Source organism: Anabas testudineus, chromosome 24 (genome assembly GCF_900324465.2).
Source record: "Anabas testudineus chromosome 24, fAnaTes1.2, whole genome shotgun sequence".
Classification (NCBI taxonomy): Eukaryota; Metazoa; Chordata; class Actinopteri; order Anabantiformes; family Anabantidae; genus Anabas; species Anabas testudineus.
Window position 1 is genome coordinate 1056807 of NC_046632.1, and position 17041 is coordinate 1073847.

General features: G+C 40.0%; 1 protein-coding gene across 1 annotated transcript in view; it reads right to left on the reverse strand.

Moving 5' to 3' along the window:
• Positions 1 to 800: 800 nt before the first annotated feature.
• nt5dc1 (5'-nucleotidase domain containing 1) overlaps positions 801 to 17041 on the reverse strand; it is a 48318-nt gene continuing 32077 nt past the window's right edge. The window contains exons 8-12 of the mRNA XM_026341417.1: positions 15589 to 15686; positions 12216 to 12337; positions 7753 to 7926; positions 4623 to 4791; positions 801 to 3551 (exon numbers count right to left, since the gene is read on the reverse strand). Of these exons, the coding sequence (XP_026197202.1) occupies positions 3439 to 3551; positions 4623 to 4791; positions 7753 to 7926; positions 12216 to 12337; positions 15589 to 15686 (676 nt within the window). The 3' untranslated portion in view covers positions 801 to 3438. The remainder of the gene's footprint in view (positions 3552 to 4622; positions 4792 to 7752; positions 7927 to 12215; positions 12338 to 15588; positions 15687 to 17041) is intronic.

Sequence of the window (17041 nt, forward strand, 5' to 3'; positions counted from 1 at the left end):
GTATACACTCGCCCATCATCAGCAAACATTGACTGAGAATCTTCGCTGCCATTTCTAATTGATGACAAACTTTTGAATGCTAGGGTAATCTAAACTAATTAAAATACAGAAAGCAATTGGTTATAAAGAAATAATCAGGGGTTCAGACAGAAGAAGCATAATGGTGATTGATGTTGATTATTATTACTAGAAAGTCACAGTTCTCTTGCAGTATGTGGACTACAAGAGACTTTTCCTTTTTCTGTTGATCTGTGCCAAATAAGGCCAATATAAACTGATCATGATTGATTTATGCAAAAAATAAAAATAAACTGTGAAAAATTAGTATTAACGAGTGTCACACTTCCAGCAGCAAATACCAAAGATATTATTATATTGATTTTTGCAGAGCAGACAGAATATTATTTGTACTGTTTTGGTAGATAAATCACTGGACTGCATACAGTGTGATAGAAAATAGGCTCAGCTATCAAATCAACACCACTGTAAACTACTGTACACAGACCTATAATACCAAAACCAGGAAATACTGAGAACATTATGTAACATAAATGTCTATTTTTAATATAAAGATAATGTAAAAAATGCAGTTATACAGTGTATTTATATCGTTTGGAGTGAATAACTACCCAAACTCTTTCTCCTCCCAGCTGTTTCTGAATGGTGGTAAACTAGCTCATGTCTCTGTTTTGGCTTTATGTCTTCTTTATTAAACCTGATCAACTCAAACAGATTATCGTGTTCAGTACAAGGCAAACAAAACTTTAAAAGAGAACATTATGTACGAAAATTGTAGAACGTTTTATTTCATTGACAGTACTTCAACACTTGAACGCAGAATTGGACTTTCTGTGTTTTCAGGAACTTAAGACCACAAATGACTCCAACATAAGGCAAATGTGCATGTCACATATTCGAGGTCAGATGAGAAATGAATACAATCACTACAGGTGTATGCATACAACACTTGCACAGACAGCACAAGCAATAATTCACTTTAGATGACCGATCTCATGTACAAGGTGACCGCTGTATTCTGCTTATTGTCAAAATGTCCTTCCCTTCGTGAAATGATGGTCATCATTGAAGGAACACTTTGACATCTGAGAGGACTGAAACAGGTACCATCTCTGTGTGCTTCGTATAGACATTATGGATGTCTGTAATGTTTAGTAGAGCTTAGCACAAAGCCAACTAGCAACTTGCTAAAGTGGCAGACTCGACGTCATAAGGTTTTAAAAAATTTTAAGTCCTTTTTCAAATTATTCAAACAACTTATTTGTCCATTATCATTGTTGTTTTTTGACTTGAAAATGAAAATGCAACTGTCCTGGCAGGTACTGTCTCCGTTGTCCTGCCCCTGCCCTGTCTTTTTACCGTGTTTACACCAGAATGCTATTAAATGTGGTTAGACTGAAGGACCAGACCAGTAGTTAGGGTTAATAGTGAGTACACTCTTCTGGCCATGCAGCCGCGCAGGCCAATTCATACCTTCCATTTACTGTCTGACTCGCACATGCTTTTATTCGTACTAACATTTGGGAAAATATGATGGGACAGCGGACAGCAGCAACAGCAAGAAAAAGAGCTTCTTTATTAAATGAAGTAAAATAAAAGAGCATTTGTAACACTCTCACTAGAACAGTGTCAATGAGCGTCCGGTTTGCTTTTCTAGCTGTTGGTGCCGTAGGGCTGCATGAGTACATCTGTCGAGAGTCCAACCCTACCCTTATGGACTGAGAGGATGACAACATTTACACTGGAAGTAGAAAGATTCTGAAACGGAGTCAGGCCACTATAGAAATGAAGACAAGACAATGAAGGTTTCATAAGTGGCTGGATAGTGTAGTGGTGAGCTCGCCACCCTCTATGCGGGAGACCAGGATTCAAATCCCGGCAGTGGTCTACCTCCAGTAGGGGTCATTAGGTAAGACCTCCTTATGCTTACCTTGCCTTTGCCTAGTACCTCCCTTGTAAAAGCGTCTGCCAAATGGCTAAATGTAATTTACACACAGTTCTTACTCTGCTGAAACATAGACCCACGTGACCCATCAAGGCAACATTTTAGTCTTAATGGAGAAACCGTCTGCAGAGGATTAAGTGCAAGCATCTCTGCAGGTGAGGGCACACTGTATACAGTTTATACTCTTCAAGTCTCACTCTCATCTGTTATTTATCTAACAGAGCAGTAGGCGCTGGGGAGCAGTGTACAGCAGCACTTTGGCGAACTGCTGTCAAAGAACAAAGCGGGCGAAGTTGAACATGATGGATCTATGTTAAACATTTTAGTTTTGGTTAAGGGTTTGATTCTACTTTCTTCTATGTTCTCTTGGTCTATGTAAATACTTTGCTTATCTTATTATTGGTGCTTTGTGGAAGGGCGTCCTTTTACAAGAAGCATGCAGTGGTCATTAATGCTAAGCTATGCTGAACAGTTCTGGATGCACAGAGAAAAACCTGATATCAATCTCCCGTCCTGTCACCAACAGTCAAACATTCACAGATTTGACATGAACTATATGTTTCTTAAATATGGCACGTTTGTCTATGCATACCGACAAAGAACCCATTGAGAAGTCGGTTGAAGCATATCTCAGTCTATACTGCATATGAATGAAGCACAAGTTGTCCACATTTTTACACAATCACTCGAAGAGCTCATGTCACTGTTGCACCAAAAATAATAAATACAGAGAACATCTAGCATAGTCTTCATCATCCATTATTATTAAGTGTTTCCCAAAGTTGTGTTTTTTGAAACAGCCAACACAAAGGACAGCATTGTGCCAGTTCTTTTAGCAACAATGACCTGAAGATACACACCTTCTACAAACCTGACAAAGGGGAACATTAGACTCTAAATCATTTTAGGTTACTAAATGCATACAGAAAGTTTTTATTTAAAAGAAGACTTCACAATTATGGTGTTATACAAAAATACTGACACTAGAATTTCAGGGACAAACACACTGTGACCATCTGTTTACAGTAGTTAACATTCTTGAGGTAATCACTTTAGGGACAAAGAGAAGGTAAAACGGTCACTTTTTAATAAAAAAAACTTTGAAGAACTGATTTTTACCATCAAAAATAATCGAGGGTTTCACACATTGAACCAAAGAAACACTACATCTCTTATTGTTACTGTTTGCAGACACACACACGCACACAGATTTTGGCATATTTCCACATGTACGATACACTAAACCACGAAACGACGTTCAAATGTAGGCGTTATTACAGAGATACTGTGGCTTACATTCACATGGTTTCTCTGAACTGGTGAGTAGTGTATGCTTCCTGTGCTCCACAGATGGTGGCAGGGGTCAGGTGGGAAACTACAGGCAAAAATGGAGGCACATTCCTCTCCTGAGGCAAAGGGGGGGTAAGGGAGATTTTCTTTCTTTCTTTTTCTTTTCTTTTCTTTTTTTTAACATTTTATGACAGACTCTCACACCTCTTCAGCAAAGAATTCGGGGGCCTCGGGTAGTAGCCGGTGGTGCAGGGCTTGTCTGGAGAAAACCTGGGGAACTTGTAATCCAGAGGCAGATCTAGAAAGAGGAAGATCAAACAGTGGAACTGGAAGTTATCGAGTACAGGCCACCTGTAACTTTTTTGCACTACTGCAGCTGAAAAGAAACAGCCAATTTTCAACAGTTATAATTCATTGTTCTGCAATAAGCTCTTTAATCTAAACAACAGGTAGTAATCAGTCAGGTCAGAGAGAGTAGGACTCATCAAAGAGACAACTCGGGCATAAGTTAATCAGAAAGCACAGGCCTATAAAAAATTTGGCCTTTCTGAAACATAATTCCTGTAGCTATTTGGTGCTGTCTGAGTCCAAAGAGCGTATGATGATATTAGTATGATGTGACATTTGAACGCCAATACAACAGGGATATACTGTACATTTGCCTTCAGATGTGATCAGACAGCACACAGTACAGCAGTAGCTCAGTCGTTTTAACTATACTGTGCCCCCTAAGTGACTGGTGTAGTGTAGGGACTGTAGTTCCCATGCAGGAAGGTCATGCATATGTCAAGCCAACTTCAACAGCCACCCTCATCACTACGGTAGAATGTTTCACTCTTAAAAAGAGTTTGACTTTAACTTCCATCCTGTATGTTGCTGATAGACTGGTGACCTGTCCAGGGTGTACCCCGCACAATGACACCTGGGATAGGCTCCAGCTTTCCCATGACCCTTAAGAGGACAAGCGGTTAGGATGATGGCTGAATAGTCCACACAGTGGAGTCCACAGTTCACTATGCACATTGAGCGAAGGGGGAACGGTATACCATTTCATATTTGCTTGTTTTTTGTGGATGGCTGCTTATTTGACCTATACGCCCGCCAAGTAGGAGGATAATTACCTGTTTTGGTGTTGTAGCGATTAAAGGAACAGAATGAAACACCTGGCGTGGACACGTGTCAATTTGGCATGAAAACAGAGTTTTAGAGAGAGTAGACATACTGCTAACATTCACACATTTAGACAATTTGGAGTCACTGATTAACCTGCATGTCTTTGGACTGTGGGAGGAAACTCTTTCAGCTTTCTAAAATTCATGAAACCACTGTAGATGTGTAACATTATTACAATTGTTTTCGTTCCACATACCTGCTATGTGCTCAACACTAGGGATGGCCATGGTGCTGTATTTGTGAATGCAGTGGCAGCACCAGGTCAGTTTCTGGCTCTCTTCATCCCCTCCTCCACTTTTATGTATGTCAACAAAGTAAGAGCCCCACTGGTTGGACACAGCAGAGGGTGACTTCATGCCCTGTTCCTGTTGAAACAGTCGACAAACAAACCTAAGTATGGAACCATCAGTAGATTTATTTTCAGTACATGTCTGATTAAAGGAAGAAGGAATTCTAACCTGAGACTAACCAGAGACAACTAAGAAGGATATGCTCAGAACGGCAAGAAATGATTGTTTCTGAGAAATCGCATGCTTAGTGAGGCATAATCATTCCATAGAACATGAGTACGTTTTACAGGCAGAAAGAGCTGATGATGAGAAAAACAACAGGATGTGGAGTTTAAATAGAAGGATGTGATAAAATGCAAACCTCATCAGCTTTCAAGATAAATTAGCGCTCTGCACAAAATCAGCTAATGTCATCAGGAACTGTTGCACAATAAAGAGACTGTGAGAGGATGGGAAATATCTAAGGTGAAATTTTATGTTCTTGTGGAGCTTGGTATTTCTAAAAATACTATCTGAACAGGAAACAAAAAACTAAATAATAATAAAATGCAACATGTTCTAACACAAACATCTGACATATTCTATTACAAAATGACAAAGATCAAACTCATCACAAAAGATACCCAACAACCCACACGTAAAACATACAAGCTTAATCTTCTACCTAAGAACAGTTTGTTCTCTGCAGCACTGAGTGCATGGGATTAGACTGCTGTTAATGGCATGCACCAGTTATCAGATTGAGTGTTCAAGATATAAGATTTAGGCGGCTGGATAGTGTAGTGGTAAGATCCCCGCCCTCTATGTGGGAGACTAAGGTTAGAATCCCAGCTGGCCTGACCTTTAGTAGGGGTCCTTAGGCAAGACCTCCTTACGTTACCCATTGTTTGTACCTCACTTGTAAATTGCTTTGAATAAAAGCAAATAACTGAATGTAAATTTAAGATAATGCTGATGAATGCAAAGACAGTAAACCACAGGAAGAGGAAGTCTATGAAATCATCTTTCTCATCAGCCTCAAGATTTCATTGGTGTCAGCATGTTCCTGTTTGCCTCGATCTGTTAAATAACTTAATGTGTACATCTGCCGTTTAAAACATACAGAGCATTTGGATTTACCTGCGCTGCCCTGTTTCAGAATCCATACATCTGCAGTCTAGGTTTCTAATTAAAGCTGTATCCATCCGTTTTCTGAATGGTGGAGGTTGTGATGGCAGCAGGCCATGTTTAAGCTAACACATATCAACAACAAACTAACACATACAGTGGCAAGAAAAGTATGTGAACCTTTTGGAGTTTTCTGCATTGATTTGACTTAAAACGTGATCTGATCTCATCTAAGTCAGGAGTATTAACACATACAGTACGATGTGCCTAAAATAATAATATAACAAATAATCTGATCTTTCATTTCTTCATTGAGAACACCCTTTAAAAAAGTATGTGAACCCTTGGAATTAATTAGGAATTACTTGGAATTAATTATTTGACTGGCAACCCACTTCTTGGTAGAGTAGCCACAGTCAGGTGGTCAGGAGTCAGGTGTTAGCATACCTGGAGTTTTGCTAGGAAAATGAGTTTGGAGGTGTGAACTAGAGCTACTGTGACTGAAAAAACCTTTTTGAGTTTGCTCCGCACAAGAAAAATGAGTTTATGCAAGCCGTGCAAAGGGAGCAAAAGGAGCTTTCAGAGGATCTACGTTCAAGAATTGATGATTTACATAAAACTTTAGAAACTCACCAGTCTCCTGTTGGTAAACAATCTACAAATAGAGACACTTTGGGACTGTGGCTACTCCAGCAAGAAGTGGGCAGCTATTCAAAATGACCCCAAGAGCACAACAAACACTCATTAATGAGGTAAAGAAACAACTCTGAGTGACAGGAAAAGATTTATATTTATCAGCCATCAGTTGAAACACACGAGACGTCCAAAGAATATGACAGAGTTAAAGCACTTCTGCAGGAAGAATGGGCTAAAATGCCTCCTGAACAATGTGCAGGTCTGATCCACAGCTACAGGAAGTGCCTGGTTGAGTTTATTGCTGCCAATTTGTTAATACTCTTGACTTAGAGGAAGATCAGATCATGTTTTATGACAAATAATGCAGAAAACAACAATTGTTGTTGAGGTGGGTATTCAATATTAATTTCTCATAACCAAAAGCAGTTTACAGATCTCAGTAACTATATTATTTTACTTAAATTTAATACAACTGTTAAGCTAAATGTAAGTAAAATGCGATATTCAATACAGGAGAGTTGTTGCTGCTGATGTACTTCAGCAATAATATTGTTTTGTACTTCCTCCTTTTTATAGCTGTCACAATTTGAATGACCAATGTTTTGGAAAAAAAACATTGGTCATCTTTTGGCAAGATCCTGCGGTTTCTTGCCAAATATGTGCTGAGTCCTTGGTAATCTCCTCATCTGCTGTGTGAGGGAGAGTGCAGAGTTCTCCACTGATTTAATATTGTTTTCCTACAACACTCTCACACTCACTAAGAGCAGTTTAAAAAGGTTTTTAAATAAATGCAGCAGAACCACATCTTTTTTTTATTCCTTGTCAAATCCTCCTGCCGACATTACGAGCAGTTGGACATAAAGATGTGTCACGTTAGTTGTGATTAGTGGAGTCTCTAGACTCCTGTTTAACTAATGCTTTTCTAACTTCATTCTCTCAGACTTGTAGTTTAATTTTCAAACTTTTCACCAAGTTTTTAGCCCAAAATGACACTGACTCAATGATGTCACTGTCTCTTTTCACACATGCAGCAGTACTTTACAATACTGGGAAATCGACAAATCAACACACTTGCCTTTTAATGAGTCATCTCTACTTGCTGGAAGTGAAATGAAGGCACATCTTTGAACCTGTGCCACGTGTATGTTTTTACACGTCTTGTCATTACATGTTACAGTGTCAAATTTATTCACAGTGCTGGGGTCCAATATACACATACAAACACACACCCTGTAAAGAAAAGCCTGGGATGGGTGGGAAATGGCTGCTTAACAGTAACAACAGTGAACTTACCTCAAACTTTCCCTTTTTCTCCAGTGGCTCCACTTGGGCCTCATTGGACATTGCTGCATCGCTCTTCGGGACACCCTCCCCCTCCATTTCCTCCACTATCATAACCGTCTCCCACTTCCCAAAGTGGCTGGCAGGGAACATGTCTGACCTCATGCTGTCTCCAAAATACACTACCTGCCGGGTGAGGAAGACAAGATGACAGAGAGGAGAGCTTGTTTATTGTCAATTGCAACACAATAGTTTAATTGCTGTGGTGAAAGTGCGCTGGAGTACTCTCTCAGCTCCAGTCAAAGCTAGCTTGGGTCTTACAGGCCCTCAGGTTGAACCAGAGCAGATATGATGAGTCTGCAAAAGTCATCACAACCTCTTAGACCTTCACGTCTCTTTTGTCCTCCACGTCTGGAAAGAAAAGCAAGTTGGGGCAGGCTTCACTGAGACACATTCCAAACCTGAAGCAGAGACACACACACACACTAACCGAAGCTTTAAATCCCATTTCTTTCTGTTCCCTTAAAATGGGAAATGCAATGCAGCGGGGGAGCAAAGAGTGCTGCAGATAAAAATGACAAGACACAGAAGTCTGCTGACACCCTCAACACAAGAAAAAGATCTGCAATCACAAGAGGCCAAAAAACAAACCAGACTATTTAAAAAAGACTTAAAAAGAAAACTTAGGAGGTTTTTATTTCTAGTAGGTTTTCCACACTGTGTAGAGTCCATTATGAGTTGCATACTGAAATATAATATTACTGCTGTTATGACTACTTTACTAGTGTCAACCAGAAAAACAAAAAGCCCAAGCCTTGCTATTAAGGGATTGCTCTGTTTACACAAAGCTCTGAAGTCTGTCTTAAGACAGGAGTGACATTCCATTTATGGATTGAAAGATTTGTTTGTTTTGTAATAATCTTCCAGCTTTCTTAGTAGCTCGACAAGTCATTTCACTTTCTCATTCACACGAGGTGCACACAAAACTAATTTCAAAAAAATTTCAAAACTTAGCTTTTTCTGAATGCAGTTGTGATATTGATAAAGACCATTTGTCCCATTTTTCCTTCCACTGGATTTATTTCTGTCAAGCATCTGTAGAAAAGTCTTATTCTGTTATTTAATCCTTTACTGCATTCTGACGCCATAATCAAGTTTGCAGATGACACAGTGGTGTTAGCGTAGATCAGAGATAACTATGAGACAGCCAGCAAGCTTCATGGAGAATGGTGCCATACTGCGAGGATATAACATGACCCTCAACACCCAAAAGACCAAGTGTGGACTTCCTGAGGACACACCCTCATCTACATTAACAGGGATTTAACAGAGTGTGTGTCCATTTTCAAATTCCTGGGATCACCAGCTGTCCCACAGGATCTTTGCTCCTCTGAGGAGTCTCCCAGATGGACCTGTGAGGGTCTAGCCCATACACAGCACAGATGTTCCTGTACTGGCTTGGTTTAGTATATGCTATTTTCCCTGTTCATCATTTCATTGGCTCTGTACCTGTATGCTGCACAATGACAATCTGTGAGGGAAATCATGTTTAAATATTTTTTTGTCTTTACATGGTAATGCAGATTCATTTGAAAGGCTGCATTATTAAGCATGCATACATGTGGAACTGTAAGAAGTTCTGAACTTTTAGTACAACTGAATGTGTTGTAAATTATTAAGTACTGTATGTGGTTAGATTTCCATATATCACACACATTTATGTTTGTGTATGTATGTGTATGTGAGATACAACTAAATCGAACCTCTTGCAGGAGTTAAAAGGGCATACGGAGGATGTGAGGCATTCCAGTAGCTGCCTGAGATCCCTCCCCCTCACAGAGCTGAGTTGTGACTAAGGCTGGCCCTTCACCATGTAAACAAACAGTTGGATAACTGGAGTGGTGCAGGCAGGACCCTCAAGAAGGGGGCTGTAGGAATCACATTTCCACAAGAGTTTCCCAGAACTGGCCAAAGTTTAGGAATGTAACCCAAAAACCCTGCTCTTATCTCTCATTGCTCAGCAGTGCTGCCTCCACAGTCATCTGATCACTATGATAAATATTTATAGGGGCCAAGATTTCCAACACAGTGGCAACATATCATAGAAAAGAGCCGTTGCGAATGGACAAAGTCACATTAGCATCAACCACACTGAACTCTGCATGAGACAATGCGCAATGAAGTGAATCAGACTGCAGGCTGCAGTTGAAATCAGTCAAGGCTCTTCACAGACTGCAGTAGAATATATTCTGTGAGCAAGGTTTCCAAAAATGCAAGTGGCATGACAGTTTTCTCCAAAAATGAGGGCTTGAGATTTGATTTGAGTGTTGTTACTGTCGCTGCCTTGAAACATGACTCACTTAAAAGTCTTGTACAAAACAAGAACATTATTCAAAGATTTAAAGAACAGTGACATGCCTATTGTACAGTGAAAGGAGTGAGATGTAGCATTTAAGATTCTGTGGATTAAAGCTTAACTAAGACATTATTAGCTTGCAATCAGAGACATGACTTGTGCTTTGCTTGTTAAGACTTTTGACCTGATTTAAACATGCTATGAAAGTTTTAAAAGTCAATATGCTAACTTCTAAATGGAGAAATGCTTTGGTGTGATCCAAAATAAAAGAGAGGGTCTGAATACTTATGACCATGTGATATTTCAGTTTTCCTTTTTTAATAAATCTGCAAAAATGCAGTGTTCAATTCTGTGTTTTTCTGTCAATATGGGGTGCTCTATGTACATTAATGAGGAAAAAAAAGAACTTAAATGATTTTAGCAAATGGTATAGTACAGAACAAACTGCTATGATTGACTGTGCAGCATATTTTTACAAAAAGCCAATGTGGAGCTGAACATAGACACAGTTGGAATGGTTGAGTCAAAACTTTTCTAATTCTATTAACATGTGAAATGACATGAAATTCTGTAAATGAAAGGATCATGAAGAAAGACTAAAGTCTAGCAAGCAAAGTCAGAAACTGTGTGGGGCCTGGAGCATGTTAAGAGGAAGTGTGTTGCAAAACTGCAGACACCACATAGTCATTGTTAAAAATGATCAATTCCTATGAAGTTGTGAAAAACTCTTCCAGTAGAATGAGGTCATCAACACATGAGGGAACCAGCACCACTTGGTATTTTCAGAACTCCTGCTTCCTCAATGAACAGCAACACTTTTCCCCAGAAATGCAATGACTCAGTGTGAAAGTGCAAAAACCAAGAAATCATCAACCCAAGTAAAAACAACAAAAGGACAATTTCACCATCAGTTGTGATGCTGGAGTGATCACTGGATCACAACTAACCATACTCTTTATCTGTATGCTCATGATGTGTCAGTCCAGCCCTGACCCTGTCAGTTTGAGCAATGTGCTGACAGACAATTGTTTTTCCCTGAATAACTCTACTGAGTCCTCCTGTATTAAGGTCTGTCAGGTGAAAGTGGAGAGAACTGAAAACACCAAGTGCCTAAGGTCATCTCAAGGGAATGTTTAAAGCAGCTTTAAGTGCAGGTTAACACTGAATTCCACTGGAGTTTTCTCCACGTGGCTGCAGAACAGAGGATCCTTGAGTAGATGGGAAGGAGGAGGGAGAAAGAGGGAGGAGGGAGAGGAGCAGGGGATGTGAACAGTATTGCTGGGTGGACTGCGTGGGTTGGCTGACCCAGCTCTGCATGTGCCTGATCTACCAGGTTTTATAACAGTCGTGTTCCTTTCTCTCATGATATGTGTGTCTCCCTATCTCATTCCACGCATATTGGGTATGTAACCTATAACAAGCATTTACTGTAGATACAATCGCACGTAATTTAGGCTTTGGCTAAACAAATACAAGCTGGTCTGGCAAATACTCCTGGACATATAGAGACAGCAAAGTCAGGAACTTTCTGAATCTGTGACACCACTTCACTTGATTTGAATGTTCTTTCAGCTCTTCTTGTACCACTTACCTTTCCAGACTTTTCTTGCCTCTGTCCCAACTTTTTTAAAGACATTGCTGCCATCAATTTCAGAATAACTTTAAAACAGTTTTTTTCTAAAAAAGGTTCATTTTATCAGTTGTTCCACTGTAAATTAAATATGGGTTTAGGGAGATTTGCATAAATATATAGATATTATATAGATTTTATATAACATCCGAGCTTTTGCCGATTGGATTGTAGAAAAATATTTGATCTATGTAAGAATTATCCCAAAGAACAAACCATATTGTACATAAAAGTTAATATGAGGTGAGTTGGCTGCACTACTTGCAGAGTAGCTCGTACTGGTTCACAGAAGCCCCATCAAAAGTCTTGCCAAGGGCCACATTCCCTCTCTCCATACCAATGTGAATCTTTCTGAGCTAATTTATCATGAAGCTCTGAAGGTTTCTTTCAGTTTCTGCCAAAAATCAACGTTGGAGTCAACCTCAAAGTGAGCCAGAGATGTCCTACAGCCAGAGGTCTGACAGCTCATATATCAGGTTGCTGGCATACCTTAGGATCTGGTTTTCCCGTCATGGTCTTGAGCAGCTCGTGCAGGTGCGGCCAGTTGCCCTGGGAGTACCAGCCAGGTTTGTCCAGCGACGGCAGCCCCTCACTCTCCTCCACATCATTCACTTGAGGAAAGAACAGAAAGTGAGACTGCATGATCAGCACAGTTTGACAACTAACTGCTACATGACCACAGTCATCCAGCACCAACCTCACCACAGTATTCAGTAGAGAAAACCGAATAGCGGCATGTGAGTAATATGGGCAGTGAGACTGCTTCCAACTACCACTACAGCAACTGTTGCGAACCTACAGGTCAGAGACCCTGCAGGGGGTCAACAGGTTACATATCAGGGGTCACGAAATGATTAACACAATAGAGAATTAATCCATCAATCAGCTACAGCTTTTCCTTTGGAGGGTTGCAGGGGCCTAGAGCTGATCCCAGCTGACCCTGGGTGAGACCTGGATTCACCCTGTACAGGTCAGCGGTCTATGACAGGGCTGAGACATAGGCAGACGAACATTTATACCCACATCACACTGGGAATTTCAAGCCAGCAGTTAACACAAACTGCACGTTTTCTGTGTGTTCTGCTCTCTGATAAACCCTTAAGCTCCTTAATTTGTGAAAACTTACTATATAAATTCTGATTGGTTGGAATCATCAGCCTTGCTCATTTAATTACTTCATTGGATGTTTCGACCACTTCTCCACAATAAGATACATTCAGTGACATCTACCAAACAATATCTTCACGTACACACTGTAACTTGATGTGGCGATAAGTGTTCTTAAAAGTCATCTAGGAATCAATAGAGCACCTTTTGTCAAAGTAGGTAATTGTAATTGCTCCTCTGGACAAGCAGCGAACTTTAAGTTGACTGTCTGGTATTTAAAACCAGCAGCAGGGTAAAAGGAAACTCACTCAGTCACTCACTCACTTCACAGAAAAAACAATGGTGTTCTAGTGTGTATAGTGCAATGAGGGTTCAAACTGAGGTTAAATATGTTACAAATATTGTGACAGGAGGAGACAGTGGTCAGCACCTGCACAACTGGGAGTGTAAGCACACAGTAGTTGTCACAGCTGTCAGGACACAGGACAGTAGAGAGGTAAAGGAATGAGTGGTATGTGTAGTGGAGCTCACTGACAAGCTCTTAAGATGCCTGTGGCATTTTCAATTAGTTAAAAGATGATGATGTGTAATACTGCAGCCTGATGTTATATATTTATTTTGAATATGTACATGTACAGTATGACAGATATGAAACAGCTTACGGATAATCTTAACTTTAATGCAAATAAAGCAAAATACCCACAGCACAGCACATTTCATGACAATTCATTGAATCACTGTTGCCTGTTTGACAAATGAACGTTGTGGATTCTAGAGTTCTATGGCAAATGCCAATCAAGCTCCATGGTGCTGGACAGTGAGCACAGGGCCCACAAGAGGATGTCAGGCCCTCAGGCCACCCTCATGAAGTCTGTTTCTCATTGTTTGGTTAGAGACATTCACACCAGTGGCCTGCTGGATGTCATTTTGTAGGGCTCTGACAGTGCTCATTTTGTTCCTCCTTGCACAAAGGAGCAGATACTGGTCCTGTTGATGGGTTAAGGACCCTCTACGGCCCTGTCCAGCTCTCCTAAAGTTACTACCCGTCTACTGGAATCTTCTCTGTGCTCTTGAGACTGTGCTGAGAGACACAGCAAAACTTCGGCATGTAGTTGCGACATCCTGGAGGAGTTGGACTGCCTGTTCAACCTTCAACTGATCAGTTTCATATCCCAGAAGTTTAACTGACTTGATGCTAAACGCTGATTAAAAAGTGTTCCTTTTATTTTTTCGAGCAGTGTACATTATCCAAACATATACCGGAATTATATTTGAGCCAAGGCTCAAGTGTGTTTTGGTTCGGACATAAACTATCTCGCTATCCATTTTCTCAACATATAAATAATCGCAGATGTGTCAGAGGTTCTGGTACTGTGTTGTTCCAGTCCAGTTCGCTGTCAGTTCAAGGAAACACTCAGATACTATAAGAGGGGAGATGATAATAATTATGAATACAGTTACACTAGTTGTATTCTGAGTATTCTATACTACTCATGCTGAGGTTCGGTCTAGAAAGTATTGTTCAGCCTTACCCCTCCTTCAGAGATGACAGATGTTCAACCAATTCACCACAGCAACTCAACTTTTTCATGTGTAAATGAGGAACCTGGTTTCCATCAGTGATTTCCCCAGGTAGATTTCTATTGTGGAGTGGCGATTTCTCTGCCACGTTGTGCATAACTGGGATTCTAACCTGCTTTTTTACTTATTCCTGGTACGCTTCCTCACACAAACAGGCTGATCCATATTCATTTGGTAAAGCTACATTTAAGCTCACACAAGCATAATATAACATAGAAGAGAAGAAAAGCCCCTGATGAAGATTCAAATAATATACAGTAAGATGTGGACCTAAATGATAACTTATATTAACTGTATTCACTCCCTACAAACACATCATGACACTCAACTTATCATGACTCAACGTATTTAATCATCTGGCTTTAACTAATAAACTTCCTTCTTGTCAAGTTCTTCTAAATAATCTATGTTGTCAGATAAAAAAGAGAATGTTAAGCATGTGAAATAACAAGTGCTGTTTCCAACTAGATAAGGAGTGGTCAGTATGTGTGGAGGTCAGAGAAGTGCAGATACTGAAACATGTTGCAAACGTGGCAAAACTCAGAAGAGACAGAGGAGCGAGAGGGAGAATATTTCAGTGAGTAGATCATTCTGTCTTCAAGAATAATGCCTCCCCAGGGTTATTGTTGGCAGGATGACAATCCAGATGAGGAGAGCATTCCAGCAGGCTGCCCGTTTGCCAGTGCACACCTTCAACAAGAGCATCCAGGAAGGCATACCGCACCTGGGCTAATGTGAGAGGTAAGGTAACTGGAGGTATGGAGAATACCTGACTAGAAAATCAGGGGGACACACCAAAAGAATTAGTATTTATTTATCAAATTGCCTGGTTCCTAAAACATTAAAACTGCTTGTTTGCCTATTTAATATACTGTAAAGACATAATGTTTGGATTTAGGACAGTGTGAACTGTCTGCATGAGCTATGGAGAATAATGATGCGAGTTCTTTAAAATACAGCGTCAACAAAGGGGGGAATACTTATGCAATCACTTGTTGTCTGTAGTACATTTTTAATTATTTCAGATTCAGACTTCATAAAGCTCTGCATTTACTTAACATGAAAGAACGTTTTCTGTTGATCTGTTTCAAAACTTCCAAGGGCCTTGGCTACTTTCATCCATGTGTTAAAAAATAAAAATGTATCCAGCGAAGAGTGCCAGTCTGGTACTCACCAAGGGTCCTGAAGGGTCGCTGCTGGGGCACCAAGGAAAAGAAGCCAGGCTTCAGGGCGTTTGTAATGATGACATCAAACAACTCCTCAAAATCCTTCCTGCAACAGGCAGATAAACAACATTAACCTCTGCGATAGGCGCCTGGCCACTGTGTGAAGGACAGTGTCTGGACAGCATCCAAATACACTGAGTTACACAAACACAAATAGCTCAGGGAAACTAAACAGCCTGTACAAATGATGGAAATCACAGAGCAATAAACAGTGTCCACACTGTAGACATACAGCCCTGTGGATGGAACACTGATAAAGTAAACGCACTGAAAGGTCAGTGTACACTCCCAAAGGGCTACAGGCCTAAGAGTGAGTGTGTTGCTGGTGTCAGTACAGATATGTGTACAATAAATTATAGTAGAATTTCTGAAAAAACAAACTTCAATATAAGTTGAGGAGAAAATGGCAGCCTTATGAAACAGACAAAACCCTTTACAATAACTAGTAACATATAAACGTCATGTATGTAAGTGTGTATACACGTAGCGAGGATGTGTAATATAGAACTCTCTTTAAACAACTTTGATGTGCTCATAGGTACAACATGTGGGAATAGTCTTCCCCTCTATTATGTTACCTAACCTCCAAACTGACTGTGACATTTCCCACCAGAAACACAGCCACTAATCTGCTTGATCAGAACTCTGTGGTTTGGTTACTCATCACATTTGGATTCAAATGTTAAATGTTGATTGGTGCACAAAAATGCATGACATCAAGATTTTCCCTAAATGAGCACATCCACAGACAAATACTGTAGACAAATATGGAAATCTTTCTTTGGAAATAACCAAAACTACTGAGGCAGAGTAATGTGTTTATTAAATGCTTTAGTCACTAGAGTTAATAAATGGGATTTTATGGCCTTTGAATTAAACACACTAACCACAGCTGCTTACACTTTGAGAGTTTAACATAGTTCATTCAAGAATGTGTTTACTTTACCAAACCAAGCCCACATTCCTCAAATCATTTTTGTATAGATGCTACCTTCATAATTTTAATACCAGAAATATCTCCCATCTCCTATGTAAAGACTAACTCTAAATTAAATGCATACATACTAAACAACTGTTCACACTATATATTACATTATCTATGAATGTAGCTCAGTTAATGGTGTTCATCACAACAGAAGTTACTTTCCTTTTTCCAGAAAAAGTACAGAGGACAATTCTGTCCCCTAGACCTACAAAAAACTGAGACAAATATTGTCGTAGTGCTCTTGCCAGGTGGACCCAAACAGGAACCATGATGACTTTGGCGTCATGGAAGAGCATGTACTAAACTAATGAGAGCAAAAAAAAAAAAAAGTTAAATTCTCACTCCAGTTTAGAGGATGCCAGTCACGCACCAACCAACCAAAGTTTCAGTGTCTACACTCTGAATAAGAGAGAAGC